Source organism: Ostrea edulis, chromosome 7, assembly GCF_947568905.1.
Source record: "Ostrea edulis chromosome 7, xbOstEdul1.1, whole genome shotgun sequence".
NCBI lineage: Eukaryota > Metazoa > Mollusca > Bivalvia > Ostreida > Ostreidae > Ostrea > Ostrea edulis.
This window is the reverse complement of record NC_079170.1, coordinates 15,193,770-15,208,394: the sequence shown is the minus strand read 5'-3', so window position 1 is coordinate 15,208,394 and position 14,625 is coordinate 15,193,770. Positions and strand designations below refer to the sequence as shown.

Sequence of the window (14,625 nt, the reverse complement as noted above, 5' to 3'; positions counted from 1 at the left end):
CCGATGACCCATGTTTCTTTCTTATCATTAGTAAGATTATTGTCTTTTAATAGATAACAATGGATGCACAGAATGATACCAATATACCTTCAACTGATTTGTTAGGGAGAGCAATTATATGAAGCCTCCCAATAACATCCCTTACCAGCAAGGTTTGCTATCAGATGTGTTTCAAAAGGTGAAGATCTTTCATAGACTTTATACAATTGATGTCATTTCTATGAATAGATCAGGAAGTTCATCCCGGAGGAAATAGCCTACTGAATATCTTGCAATATCCGTATTATTTCCTGCAATTTAATCAAAGTAGGTTTACCTCGATACTTTGAAGATTAAAAATGTGATATTTTGAAGTTTGAACGTTTAATAATTTGAAGTTTGAACATTTGATAATTTGAAATTTGAACATTTGATACTTTGAAGTTTGAACATAGTGTCTCTAGTGTGGCCAGAACACTTATTTCATATATTTGATTTTCTTGATATTTCCACATATAATCTCAGCAACAAACAAATTCTCACTTTTGTCCACACATAAACCAAATGGGTCTTTGAGATCACAGTTATCTATATAGCGTAGGAACTGTCCATTCTGGTCCAGGATGTGGATACAGTGGTTATCACGGTCTGCTGTCAGGATCTGACTCTGACTGTCTGTTGTGATTCCCCGGGGTATGAATGCTTTCTTTTTGGTAGTAGAAGAATGACCAGTGTATTTGAATCGGAGTTTTCCAGCCTGATCGACCACCACTACTGCACCAGCTTTCCTGTCAGCCACACAGATATCCAGGTTTCTGTTCTCACTGATGTATTTAATATAATCATTTCCTGAATATAGAGGCTTACCCTCATCATCATACTGCATTGTTTGTTTCTCTGTGGAACCTGAGTAACGGACAACTTTGGATTGTGTTCTATCAACATTGTACATGGTAACCAGGAGATCACCAGAGGAGGTGACACAGAGATTGAAAGGTATCCAGCCCTGTAGTCTGATCACCTCCTCTATCTGTCCACTCTTCACTTGATTCACAGTCTTTGTTGTCCAGTCAGAGTACACTAGATCACCATCACTTGTCACTGCTATATCATTTGGCCAGTTCCCTGATTTTGTTTTGATTGTATTGATAACTGTACCTTGAACATTAAAGCATTTCATATCACTGACTTTTCTACTTGTCCAGAATTCTTCTTCACTGAGACAGGTAACACTGCGGAGTTTTTCATACCCAGTATTTATTGTAGTGACAAGCTCTGGTTCGTCCATCAGTTCTTTGTATGAGGTTTCTGCTTTCTTCAGTGTGTAGCCATTTTCATCTGTGGTAAATGATAATGGTATCAAAGATCCCAGTGACTTGTAAAGCTGTTCTCTGTCTATCGTGGTTGGACTAAATGTGGGCAGTGAGACTTGGACTTTGGGAGGAAGTTTTCTGAATTCTTTGTTTTTGGATCTGTATTCCATGGTCACAGACACTTCATTGGATTCCTCCATTTTCTTCAGAGTAATCAGGGATTGCTCAATAAGGGACTGTATCTGTTTGATTTCAGCGAAATGTTTCTTCAGAATTTCCAGGTGTTTGATTTTCATCTCTTCTATTTCATTTTTGATTTTGTTGATGACATTGTCAATTTCCTTGTGCCATTCCTCTCCATGTTTTGTAACTACTGTTGTGAATTTCACGTATTCTCCATCCAAGTTGGTTATTTGAGTTTCTAAATCAGTGACCACTTCTTCATATGTTGGAGAAATAATGTTTTCTATCTCCTCTGAATCTTTTGTAATGTCTGCTTTTCTTTTGTTGTAGATTTCAGATAGAATTGAAAATGTATGACCTTTATGTTCACTAGAGGACAACAGGTTATCAGTACACAATGAACAGACAGACTTGTCACATTCCTTGCAATGAAATTCACAGACCTTATTTTGATGTGTACTGCACTTTGGATAGATCAAGGTAGATTTTCGATTTTGGTATGGGACCACTATGTGTTTTTGATAGTCATCAGCAACATGTTTTCCTATACAGGCAATGCATAGATTGACGTGGCAGAAATCACAGTACATCTGTACTATAGCTGTCTCACAAAGGTCACATCGGATGACATCTTGGGCACTGTGGCGGGGGTCCATGGCTAATCTATATATTCTACAATTTGAAAAATGTGAAATTTAGAAATTACATAACAAAATTTTTGATGAACTAAGTCTACTTGTGAAAGTGTTATCTAGAATTATACGTACTGCAATGAAAAATATTCAAGTACATAGTTGTATATTCTAAACCCTGTCACATTTAATCAGAAAATGTAACATAGTATACAATAAATTCGTATACCCTATCAGCTGCATAACATTGAACAGACATCAACAGCCAACATTCGCTGAATCAGGTTGACCCGTTGTAGTATTTTTTCTTTTTTTTTTTACTTCTGTTTTCAACAAGGTGGCAATAAACACTCACCATAATAGCTTAAGGTTGATCGATCCCCATGTGATGTCATAAGTTTTTGCAAAAATCTTAGTAAATTAAACTTTGCACATGATAGACATATATCTTTCTGAGGTGTTTTATTCACTGGATATAATAAAAAATCTGGTAAACTATTATTACTGAAAAAAGTTTATATTTTCCATAGATAATCAATTATTTATGATTTTAAAAATGTTGTCAATGGCAATTCCTATGCTGGAATTTCCTCTACTGTTAATCTATGCTTATTAATGAATCAGCAGGTTTTTTTTTAAAAACTGTTGATATCTAAATTTTGACATTTCAACAAGTTTTTATCTATTTTTATTATTCTGTTTAAGGAAAATGTGTGATTTTCTGATGTTGATGTATATTTCTGTCTTTGTATGTCTGACATCAAAAGGTGGCAACATGCATATTTGCTTTGGTTAATAATTAAATTAAACTATATTGAGTGGAAATTAATAAAGTTTTTCCACTTTTAACCATTAATATTGATAAGTCACATGAGGATGGAGCTACCTTAAAAAATTCTTAATCTCAGTATTGAGTAACAATATTTTGCAAACATGGACACAGGCAGACGCCCCCCCCCCCCCCTTACAATTTAGTAATGTCGATAACAATAAGAATCATTTAAACCTAAAACAAGACTATTTATAATTAATACCCTCCCCACTTCAATGTACATTATAGCAATATCGAAAATAATAGAATTCATTAAAACGTAAGCTAGGCCTAAAACAAGACTATTTGATTAATTTATAAAGTCACCATTTAATTATTTACCAGGTACAAATGTTGTGACCACAGGAGTCGGCAATTTTTTCAATAAAGTAGAAATATATGAGACATAGGCATAGATACTATCAATCAACTTCGCGAGCGTTGCTGTGGGTTTAACCGAGTGATGTGCACGCCAACGCCCCTCAAGATAAAGCTAGTCAGCAGATGCAACTTTCGTTTTAAATGAATTGTGCTTATAACTTAAAAATAATCAGATTCCTGGATAAAAAACGACATTTTGATAATGAGTTATTCTTCCAATAATTGATCATAACGTTACCTGTAGCAGTACACTTCTCTAGTAAGGTCTCAATTCACGTCCATGTTTCAGTGTATGTTGAATGGCGTGGTTTGATCGGCAAGACTGAAACGCCGCACAGGCGCTCTGTGGTGTCATTCTGAAATTTAGAGTTATCTCTCTTTTCACAGGAAATTAGTTGTACAGCTTAAAATCTGTTTACACCTTATAAACAGCTTTGGTATTTTTACAATTCTCCTCATGAATACTAGTATTGTTGATATGACAAACTAATTGATGATACCCCCCTTTTATTTTTATGCAATACATTTGAAAGAAAATCTTCATTTTTTGCATTCTTAGGATTTATTCACATTATTGTTAAATACTTCATTTCACTAATTATAAGGACATTACAATATTTGCTTTTGCTAAATGCGATAAAATGGGTATAAAATAATCGTTTTGTTCTTTTTTCTTTTATAATATATAAAGAATGACAGAACAAGTTATAAGGAACAATAACTATTTCATTTCAAAGTTTATTTCCTTATCAATAGTTAGTTTTTGATAGGTGCATGTTTGTGAAAGAATTCAACATGAAAACAAATATCATCAAAAGAAGCTTTGTGACAATAAAATAACACATCAGGACATTACTCAATAACGCTCTACCATGTCATCAGGTCATTCCGATATCAGGACATTACACCCTTGGTTTATTTTAAACCTAAAATGATGAAAAATAACCAACAAATATTAAAAATAATAGTTGAATATCTTAAGATATATACCAACTCATAACCATAATCAATTTGGATGCATAAAACATCGTAAAAATGTAGCATTTTTGTAGAAATGTCTCATCAGGACATTACACTAAATATCAGGACATTACACCCCTCGGGTTTGAAAATGATGAATTAGTATGCATTAAAATGCAGCTATTTTTGAAAAAGTAGTATTTTATGAAAGAAAAACGTATATTTAATTCGATCAAATCTTAAAATATCATATTTTTAAAATGTGCTTTAGTGTAGATAGAATTATTGCCCATCAGGTCAATCAGGGCATTACACTTATCAGGTCATTACACCGACCCTACGTAACCACGTTTTCTTATAAGACTGTTACCTTAAACGAAATATGAGTTAAATTTCAAGGATTGAAATCATTAGTGAATACCATTAGATGGGGTATTCAAAATGTCTAGATTTTATAGCTTGAATATTGTAAAACAAAAATAATTTTCAATTGGGGATTGGAGGCTGGGGGTGGAGGGTGCGCCTCAGTAACCCTATCTCTATGATAAACACCACTGTTTAACATGTTTTAAGATAGAAAAGAGGAGACTACATGTATTTTGTGAATACTTTTTCAATAACTTCCCGAATATCTAAACACGTGATTTTGTTTGTTATATTACGTTACATTCTCGAGTTCCCTACATGTACGTATGGAGACGTCACCAGGTGGTAGTAATGGGGGTTCGTTATCGTGCCAACAGCTACCGTAAAACAGGACCTCTGTTTATTTATAAGACCCGTAACTTTTACTTCTCAAGCTGTATGCTTGGTGAAGAAGCATACATTATCTAGATAAACGCATTACAGGCTGTGGGTTCAACACGACACCCGGAGAGAATATCGAACACGGTGTTGTAAATTAAAGTAGCCTTGTAGCCTTTTACCTAGGCTTTTCTCCCACGGGAAACTGGCTATATAGCAGTTGTCCCCTCTTATTACCCAATTACCTTTTTCGCTATCTTTACATCTCCCCGTTATATGATTAGTAGTAGTGAATAGTACTAGAAATGAAAGCTGGTCCCAAAAAATTAAAACTTATGCAACCCAACCCCCTCCTCGCCACGATTTAGGATTTTGAGCAGAGCTATCTTTTTACATCTCTTTTCTGTTTTTGTTGGATTTTTCCCCGTTATTTTTGGAATTCAAGAATTTTCAGGAATTCGTGAGGTCATACATTTTCCGCCCTCCCGTAACAATGCTACGTGCGTAGATTGGATTCTTTATTTTTAGATATATTTAGATTAATAGAGATAAAGCTGGTACCAACTGATTAAATTTTGAGTTATGTAGGATATATTTTTCTGAACTCTGAAAAAATCTGCTATGTAAGAACACCCATAAGAATACTTGCTACAAACAGAAACATTGGATGAATGGGTTGATATACATTTTTTGTGTTAGCTTATTCTAGTTAAAATGTGTAGAAATACCAAATTTCTAAACCGTTAAGAACTTGTATAATTTCTATGATGTTCAAAATTTTCGAGGTATTCCCCCCTATCCAACTCTATACAAAGTGTTCTCATTACTTATATAATCATAAGTAGTATAAACAGTATCCATTTTCAGTAGTTTCAAAAAGTTTGTAGCAAGTTGCCTTAATGTTAGATCTGATTTGTATCATCTATCATGAATTCTCCATTGTAAAAACAATTACGATGAAATATGTTAAATATATATTGATACATTGTAAGTATGTAGACAAATTAAGTATATTATTTGTGCCAAATTAGTAGTCAGGGTTTTGACAAATAGTACACGATCCGAAAGTCAATTTATCTCTAACAAATGATGCTGTATATAGAATAGATACCTATAATAAACCAGTCTGATTAAAAGCAGACCTGTAATCCTGCCGCTTCTTCTCTATGTCCGCTCGTTGACGATTAAAGGGGGAGCGATATTGAAGGTCTGGTGTTAATCAATGACGTAGTACTACTGCTAGAAGTATTCAGCACACTATAAGATGATTACAGGATGTCACATTATCCCACAACAGAATAACTAAGCAATTTATCTCTAACAAATCCTGTACTAATTAGAATATAACCTAAAATATTTAAACAATTTATTTCTTAGGCACCTGATCCTACCTCTGTTATATCCAGGGGTCCACGTTTGCCCAACTATCTATTTTGTATTGCTTATAGGGGTTATGAGATTGATCACTGTTCGTTATCCATCGCTTCCTTAGTTTAGCAAGGGATTCTAAATAAACTACAAGAAAGGGTAATCCCCTTCTTGTGTGTGTAGCCGATCGCAAATGATAAACCAAATGACATATTACCGCTGACTTGCAGTTACAACTGTATATCATCTAGCGTATATGTTTCAAACATTCTGATACCCGGAAGTAGTAAGAGCGGCGGTGAAACCAAACGAGACTTACACACCTTTTTTATTCTTATCATTGTGAAATTAACCCAGTATTGGTTGTTCTAGTTAATTATTTATATTGAAAGATGTAAAATTGTCCGTAAACGATTCTGATTTATATTTATATATTGATGATCAAGCATGGGAAAAAAGTATTGCAAGACGAAAGTCACACCTACAGTATATCTGATTGTTTAAAACAAAGCAATGAATTTGGCTTCAGCATAAATCTAAATCTATAGCTAACCATGGGTATGATGCACGTGACCCAAATTTTCCATTGTACAGGAGCCTATATATCTATTCAACGAAGTATATTTGATGTGCATTAAAGTTTGAAAATTTCAATTCAAAATGTGCATTAAAACCGCCTTTTGAAGAGGACATAAGTATTTATTTTAAAGTTACATATATGTACGTAAGTATCTTTGTTAGATATTATGTTCAAAAACATTAATCAGTTTTTTAATTACTGATAAGATCCCCTGAATGGGTATAAGGATTGATAAACTAAGATTTTGAATTTTTAAAAAAGCTAACAGACAGATGAAAGACCTTGATAAATACCATTATAATACAGTCCATCATAACTAGGGTGCATGAAAATCAGGTTTTGGGGCAGATATTAATAGGTAGAATATTGATGATACGTCTTATCTGATACATGTAAGTTGTAACATACCCTCTACATTACAGTAGTGTGCATTTTGACAAATTAGTGTATGAAATGCAGTGGTTCCATTGAATTTGAATAAATATTGGAATAGTCAGTAGTGGTAGGAAACAGGTATTGCTTGAATATGTCTACTATTAGATTTCTTGTTTTTAAATAACCTTCACTGTATTATTTCAGTCAAACGTAATTTTGCATCAAAGAGTAGAAGTGGTTTTGACATAACCCAGAAATTACAATATTCATTAAAGAGTATGGCACCAGGATAGCTAGATGCCCATATTCCCAGCAAAATGAGCCATTCCTAAAGAGAGTCCACTAGAGATGAAATAAAACTCATTACAATGTATTGAGAAAAGGTATATATACAAGTTTTGATTGGCACCTTAAGAGTATATTGATGATTTGTATTTTTACAGCCTCCAACTAAAATACAGTATTAATATTGCAGTACTGTAATTATGTGTCCCCTCTTTCAGGGGGAGACATATTATTTTTGTACTTCCTGTCCGTTTGTCTGCCAAAATCTTGTGAACGCTTCTCCTCCCATATGGCTTATTGGATAGACTTGAAACTTTCTACAGTGCTTCATTGTCATTTGTAGATGTGTATATTGGTGGGACGAGAGGATCCAATTATTTTCCTAAAAGTTATAGCATAGATCTAAGAGGGGTGGAGGATGTAAAATACCTTGTCAACACTTCTCCTCCTATATAGCTTATTGGATAGATTTGAAACTTTGTACAATGCTTCATTCAATGCTTCATTGCCATTTGTAGATGTGCATATTTTCGGGACAGGGGATCCAATTATTTTCCTAAAAGTTATAGTGGATCTAAGAGGGATGGAGGATGTTAAAATAGCATGTGAATGCCTCTCCTCCTTAATACAGCTTCTCCGATAGACTTGAAATTTTATACAATACTTCAATGCCATTTACGGATGTGCATATTGCAGGGACAGGAGGATCCAAATGTTGTCCTTAACAGAGTGGATCTGAGGGGTGGAGGGTATAAAATAGTTTGTGAAATCTTCTCCGATGTGGCTGATCAGAGTTCATAATATCTATGTTCCTGCTCATGCTTTCTCTTCCATACCATGCAGTACATTAAGGGGATGGAGGTTTCATTTTGAGCACTTCCAATTTTTGGGAGCTGGGGAGACATTTGTTTTTCATAAAAACAATCTCTATTTATGATATAGGTATCACTTTGAATCTTTTAAAAATGATAATTGATCGATATATGTGAATGAATATTTACAGCTGATCATTTGATAAACACTTATTTTGTAGAAATAGAAATTATGATTTTCATCTAAATATACATTTACTGCTATCCCTATGAAGACCTTTTACTAATCACTTCTCTAAATATTTTTGCCGATTTGTCAGAATGTTATGCATCATGATCAACAGTAAAGAACATCACAGGTAGACCAAAGCTGACATGGGATGAGATCCTAAAATGAGACGATTGGATAGGATCAATCCACTGGGTCGCCAAGTATAGAAAAACAAACTTCATCCTCGACAGGACAGCCAGGCCTCACCCTTGCAAAATATTAATTTGGCCTGGATAGTCAAAATGAGTGATGATGATGATGATTATATCAAGGTCTAACACTGGAAGCTCAGTAAGGGTAGATGCTGGCAATGGAGCTGTTTAGCAATACAACAAACAGGTTTAACATTGAACATGTTTATATACTTTTTAGCTTTTTCTGATCACCTTTGCCTGTTGTCTGTTGTCTGTCTGTAAACTTTGCACATTTTCATCGTCTTCTCCAGAGTGAACCACTGGGCAAATATCAATCAAACTTGGTACGCATCATCAATGGATGAAGGGTATTCAAGTTTGTTCATATAAGGGTCGTGCACCCTTCAAAGAGGAAATAATCATGTAAATGCAAAAATAGGGTGAGGTCATTAAAAACCTTCTCAAGAACCACTGGACCAGGATAGTTGAAATAGATACAAATAGCAACAGGGTTCGATTTTGACTGGCTACCTAACATGGCTACATCAACAAATGAAATCATTTTTCGAGTCTGATGGGGCTTTAATGAATGTTTAAACACAAGTATAGGGAGGAAATATGTTAGGAAGGGGCCACAACATAGAATCCAAGTTTTACATGTGAATATATAGGGAAAGCCTTCTTCTTTAGCACCACTGGGTCAAAAAAGTGGAAATTTACATGAAATTACGACCTCGTATTGGGTCAAATGCTGTCTGACGTGTTTCATACCGATTGTTAAGCCGTTCTTGGCACACTGATTTTGACTGCGGATAACTCCGTTTACCTGATCAGGATATGGGGCTCACGGCGGGTGTGACCGGTCAACAGGCGATGCTTACTCCTCCTAGGCACCTGATCCCACGTCTGGTGTGTCCAGGGGTCCGTGTTTGCCCAACTATCTATTTTATATTGCTTGTAGGAGTTATGAGATTGATCACTGTTCATTATCTTCACCTTGCATGAAAGCTTTCTGATATAGTGCATGTCATGGCCCCGAAGGGTATGGTGGAGCCACAATAGGTTTTTTCCCCATGCAAATATATACTAGGGAAAATCTTCTCATAAACCATTGGGCCAGAAAAATGAAAATTTACATGAAAGCTTCCTGGTATAGAATAGATCCAAGTTTGTACAAAGCATGGTCCCTGCGAGGTCACAACAGGGGATGAAAGTTTGACATGCAGATATGTTGGGGAAAATTTTAACAAATTTCTTCTCAAATTATCTGGGTCAGAAAAGTTGAAATTTACATTAAACCCGCCTTACATAGTACATATTCAAGTTTGTTAAAATCATTTCCCCCCAGAGGTATGGTGTGGTACATGTAACAATAGGGGATCAAAGTTTTATATGCTGGTACATAAAGGAAAAATCTTTAAAAATATTTCTTGAACTATTTAGAATAGGCTAGGGCTTTTATATCTTGTATATATACAATTTTTATGGCAAAACAAATCTGATCTAATCAGTATGTCATGAATTACATTGTGTTTAAGGTAGATCTTTCATATATACATATTATGAATTTCTTATGATAAAACCTTTCATTTCATATTATGTTCTTTGACCTTGTGACACTGAACTCAGAGTTTGACCTCTCTTCAGAAAGTATAACCTATTAAGTATATCCAGGACTATTTTAGATAGGGCTTTCATGTATTGTATATAGATTTCTTATGGCAAGGTCTTTCATATCATACCAAGACCTATGACTTTTTACCTTGGTCTTATCCAGAATAGCAATCTCGTGCCAGTCATATCGTTGTGTTATATGAATTAATTTGGTAATGTTGTGTTCTTTAGAGCTAGGTTTGGGTCACATTATTCATGAGAATAAAGATTGATAAAATAGCACATAAAAATCACAACAACAGGGCCAAGGTGACTGAGGTGAGCTATGTGGCCCATGGGCCTCTTGTTGATTTTGATATTTGTACATATATCATTTGTATGAGAATTGGATCTCTTTGTTTTCTTTTACAAATACAAGTATTATCATATGATTCCATCTTTGTTGATTATTTGATCAAAGGACTACATTCAATTCATTCAATGTATTAAATGTAAATTTATTGATATGTCTGTGGTTTAATAACTCATGTATGTATACATTTTTCTCGCACATGCAATTACATATATGATGTATATATATTTACTAATTGTATATATAATATTCCCTGTAATATAATAGAATATATGACTGAGAATAAAAGACCTGCTGTTTTCATTGCTACCATGAAACATTAAAAAATTAGAATGATTCAAATATCTTAATAAATTTTGTAATACATGTATATGAATTTGAGATTTGTATACGATTGCCTCACTGGTGTTCAATGTGAACTTTGGTTTATCATTTCAGTTTGCTCTTTATATCAAATCAAAAATTTTACACAAATAAGGAATTATTTCCTAAATTGGTTAATATGGTACATTGTAGTAAAATAATCAAGAGTTCATTGATATGAGATAGCTAAATTTCACATGGATAACCAGTGACTGATTCTTAATTGTCAACATTTTTACCAAACAGTTAAGAAATTAGCCCGGTACATACTATTAAGGGATTATAAAATTTCTTAATATGTGACAAATTTTTAAATATCACCGTCACGAGGAGAGAAATCCCTTTAATAAAAAATGAATCCTATGAAGAAATTAGAAAAGAGGTGGCTATACGTAAATGCGACCCACCTGATCTTTATTTTTCTGCAACATATTCAAGTGTGTGTTTATTAATTGTATGGTGAGATTCATTTGTGGTGAGCTGGTCCTAAAACCATACACTGAGAATAGACTTCAGTAAAAATTCTGATCACTTACTGTAAACGTATTATATTTGGCGTGTACGATATTTGGCGGAAATCGGTTTTTTTCAACAAGTTAGCGTAGATTTGATTTAGCGCATTCCTGAATTACTTTAAACATCTAGATTTACGGATGGCATTTAGCGATGTACTTGATTTAGCGGAAGCTGCGTTCCGCCAAAGGCGCTAAATAGAATACACAGCCAAATGTAATACATTTACAGTATATCTTAAGATTTATCTCGCACAGAGGTTTAAAAAATCTTGTGGTTTATATAAAAATAAAAATCAAATACAAAAATATACTGAAAATTTTATTTGTTTATGAACATTATTTCAAAAGTAAGCTGGATTTGAAATTTAGACTTAAGGCTATTCTCAGTTTATGATCTTGAGGCCAGGTATGATGTCTTGAGTCAGAAAGCACCTGAATCCACTAAGAACAGTTTTCTATGGAGTGCCAAATTAACAAACTCAGATATTTGAAGATATCTTTAATTATCTGAAGATATTATCAATTCATTTCATACACGCAACATTACAATCAAAGATCTCTTCAAATAATTTATGATATTTTCAATTCTGCATTATATATGTAAGACTCCAAAGTGCGATGGGACTCCAAAGTGCGACGGTCAGGCCAAAGTGCGATGGTCTGCGCCAAAGCCCGATGGTGTGGCACGCCAAAGTACGATCGTCCTCACTAATGCGGCAAAAGTGCGATGGTCTGACACGCCAAAGTGCGACGGTGTTACACGCCGAAATCCATTGGTTTGTAAACGACACAGTGTTGTGGTACAGACTGAACCAACCGTGTGTTGTTTTACCAAAATATAAGTGCAAAAATCCATGTACAAAAAATAAGAAGAACTTATTTCATTATAATCTAGTTTTGGTATTAAACACAAAATTTTCCAACGCGAAATCGTATAGAATGTTTTGTATTATAGCACCCACCCACCCCAGGAATTTGATACGTGTACGTCAAAGTAATGATAATGAATTACAGAATGTTTGGGCAAAGAAGATAGTTCTACAACAAATGTACTTTGCCGTTCTCACTATCCTCAACAGTGTACATCTTCCCGTTGCTGTCGTCCATGTAACATTTCTTCAGTTTCATTTTGAAAGACGTTAAGAATGACGTCACAATGACGTGACGTCATAAACGTTACTGAACTCCGCACCATCGGACTCAAACTTCCACCAGAGTTCGTTTGCTCACAATTCTCTATTCGTAGGTGACGTAATGAGGCCTCGACGGGGAGTTTGCATCGGACTTTGGCGTCACCATCGCACTTTGTCGTCCGTAACGTTAACAAACCATCGCACTTTGACGCAGACCATCGCACTTTGGTGTGACCATCGCATTTTGGAGCTACCATCGCACTTTAGAATCTTACATAATATTGCGAGCATGAATTGAATTATTGATAGCATTATCTATTCTGCTGAATTGATGCACACAATAATTGAATTGTTGCTCTCTCCAAATGAATTATAATTTAATGACATCAACAATAGAATTAATGCATGCTACAATTCAGTTGAAGAGAGCAATAATTCATTAATTCTAACATCACTTAATGTGCACAATAATTGAATTATTGCTCTCTTCTATTGAATTAATGATATCATTAATTTATAATTAAATTGATGCGTGCAATAATTCTTTTAGAGAGAGTAACTATTAATTGAATTGTTGCTCTCTTTAAAAAAAAAATGATGCGCGCATTAATTACATATGAAATAGCCTTGTATATAATTAAAAAGATCCTTAATTGAATGAAAGAGATAATCAAGTCATTCATACAAAGCTCTAAATTAATTTTTGCAAGCAATATTTCCACCACATGGATGTGCGCATCAATTGAATTGATGAGAGCAATAATTGATTTGATGCGCGTATATTATAGGACTGATGCTTACTCCTCCTAGGCACCTGATCCCACCTCTGGTGTGTCCAGGGGTCCGTGTTTGCCCAACTATCTATTTTGTACTGCTTGTAGGAGTTATGAGATTGATCACTGTTCGTTATCTTCACCTTGCATTGATAAGATTTCAAAATCAACTTGGTGAATTTGTATTACAAAAGTCATGAGAGGACACGTCCAGTATTTGCTGGCAATAATTTCTCTGAAATGTGTGAATTTCCAGTCTATCTCATCCCTCTTTCGATTCATGTAATCGTTTCACGCTTTTTGTACGCTTTAATAAAATGTATTTTATAATACCGGTAGAAGGCCAATCTCTAAAGCTTACAAAAGGCGTGAAACGATTACATGAATCGAAAGAGGGATGAAATAGACTGGGAATTCACACATTTTAGAGAAATTATTGCCACCAAAAAAAAAATTATAAAAAAGGGGGTGGGGGTAGTAATATCCATACTTCAGGTTCCTGTGCCCGTACAGCATGCATTGGTAAACGAGGGGGTATTATATATATATATATATATATATATATATATATATATATATATATATAATTATATATATATATATATATATATAGAGAGAGAGAGAGAGAGAGAGAGAGAGAGAGAGAGAGAGAGAGAGAGAGAGAATAAATACTTTTCGCAATGTATAGGTAAAATATTAAAGAAGACGTTTAGTAAAGCTTTAGCGCTTTCATTTCAAATCTTCAGAAGCTCTGAAATGAAAGCGCTAAAGCTTTACTAAACGTCTTCGTGTATCTTTTTAATTTTCTACCTATATATATATATATATATATATATATATATATATATATATATATATATATATATAATTATTATTATAAGTTATTATTACATTTAAAGTTATCATTTATATGGACACGACTACCCCCCCCCCCCACCCCACCCCATCCCCGACCGGTCGTGGTAGCTCAGTGGTAGAGCGTTCGCTTCGTAACCGGGAGGTCGTGAATTCAAGCACCTTTCATGCGTCAAACTAAAGACGTTAAAA

The 14,625-nt window shown here is 34.3% G+C and overlaps 2 protein-coding genes across 2 annotated transcripts in view; both read right to left on the bottom strand.

Annotated features, from left to right (window-relative positions):
- Window positions 1-14,625, bottom strand: part of LOC125654337 (uncharacterized) — a 67,558-nt gene that overhangs the window by 19,430 nt on the left and 33,503 nt on the right. The window lies entirely within an intron of this gene.
- On the bottom strand, window positions 365-3,548 carry LOC125654339 (tripartite motif-containing protein 2-like). The gene is made up of 2 exons (XM_048884277.2): window positions 3,538-3,548; window positions 365-2,147 (listed from the first exon to the last, which is right to left on the bottom strand). Exon 2 carries the CDS (start codon window positions 2,129-2,131, stop codon window positions 458-460), a length of 1,674 nt encoding a protein of 557 aa, XP_048740234.2. The 5' UTR covers window positions 2,132-2,147; window positions 3,538-3,548; the 3' UTR covers window positions 365-457.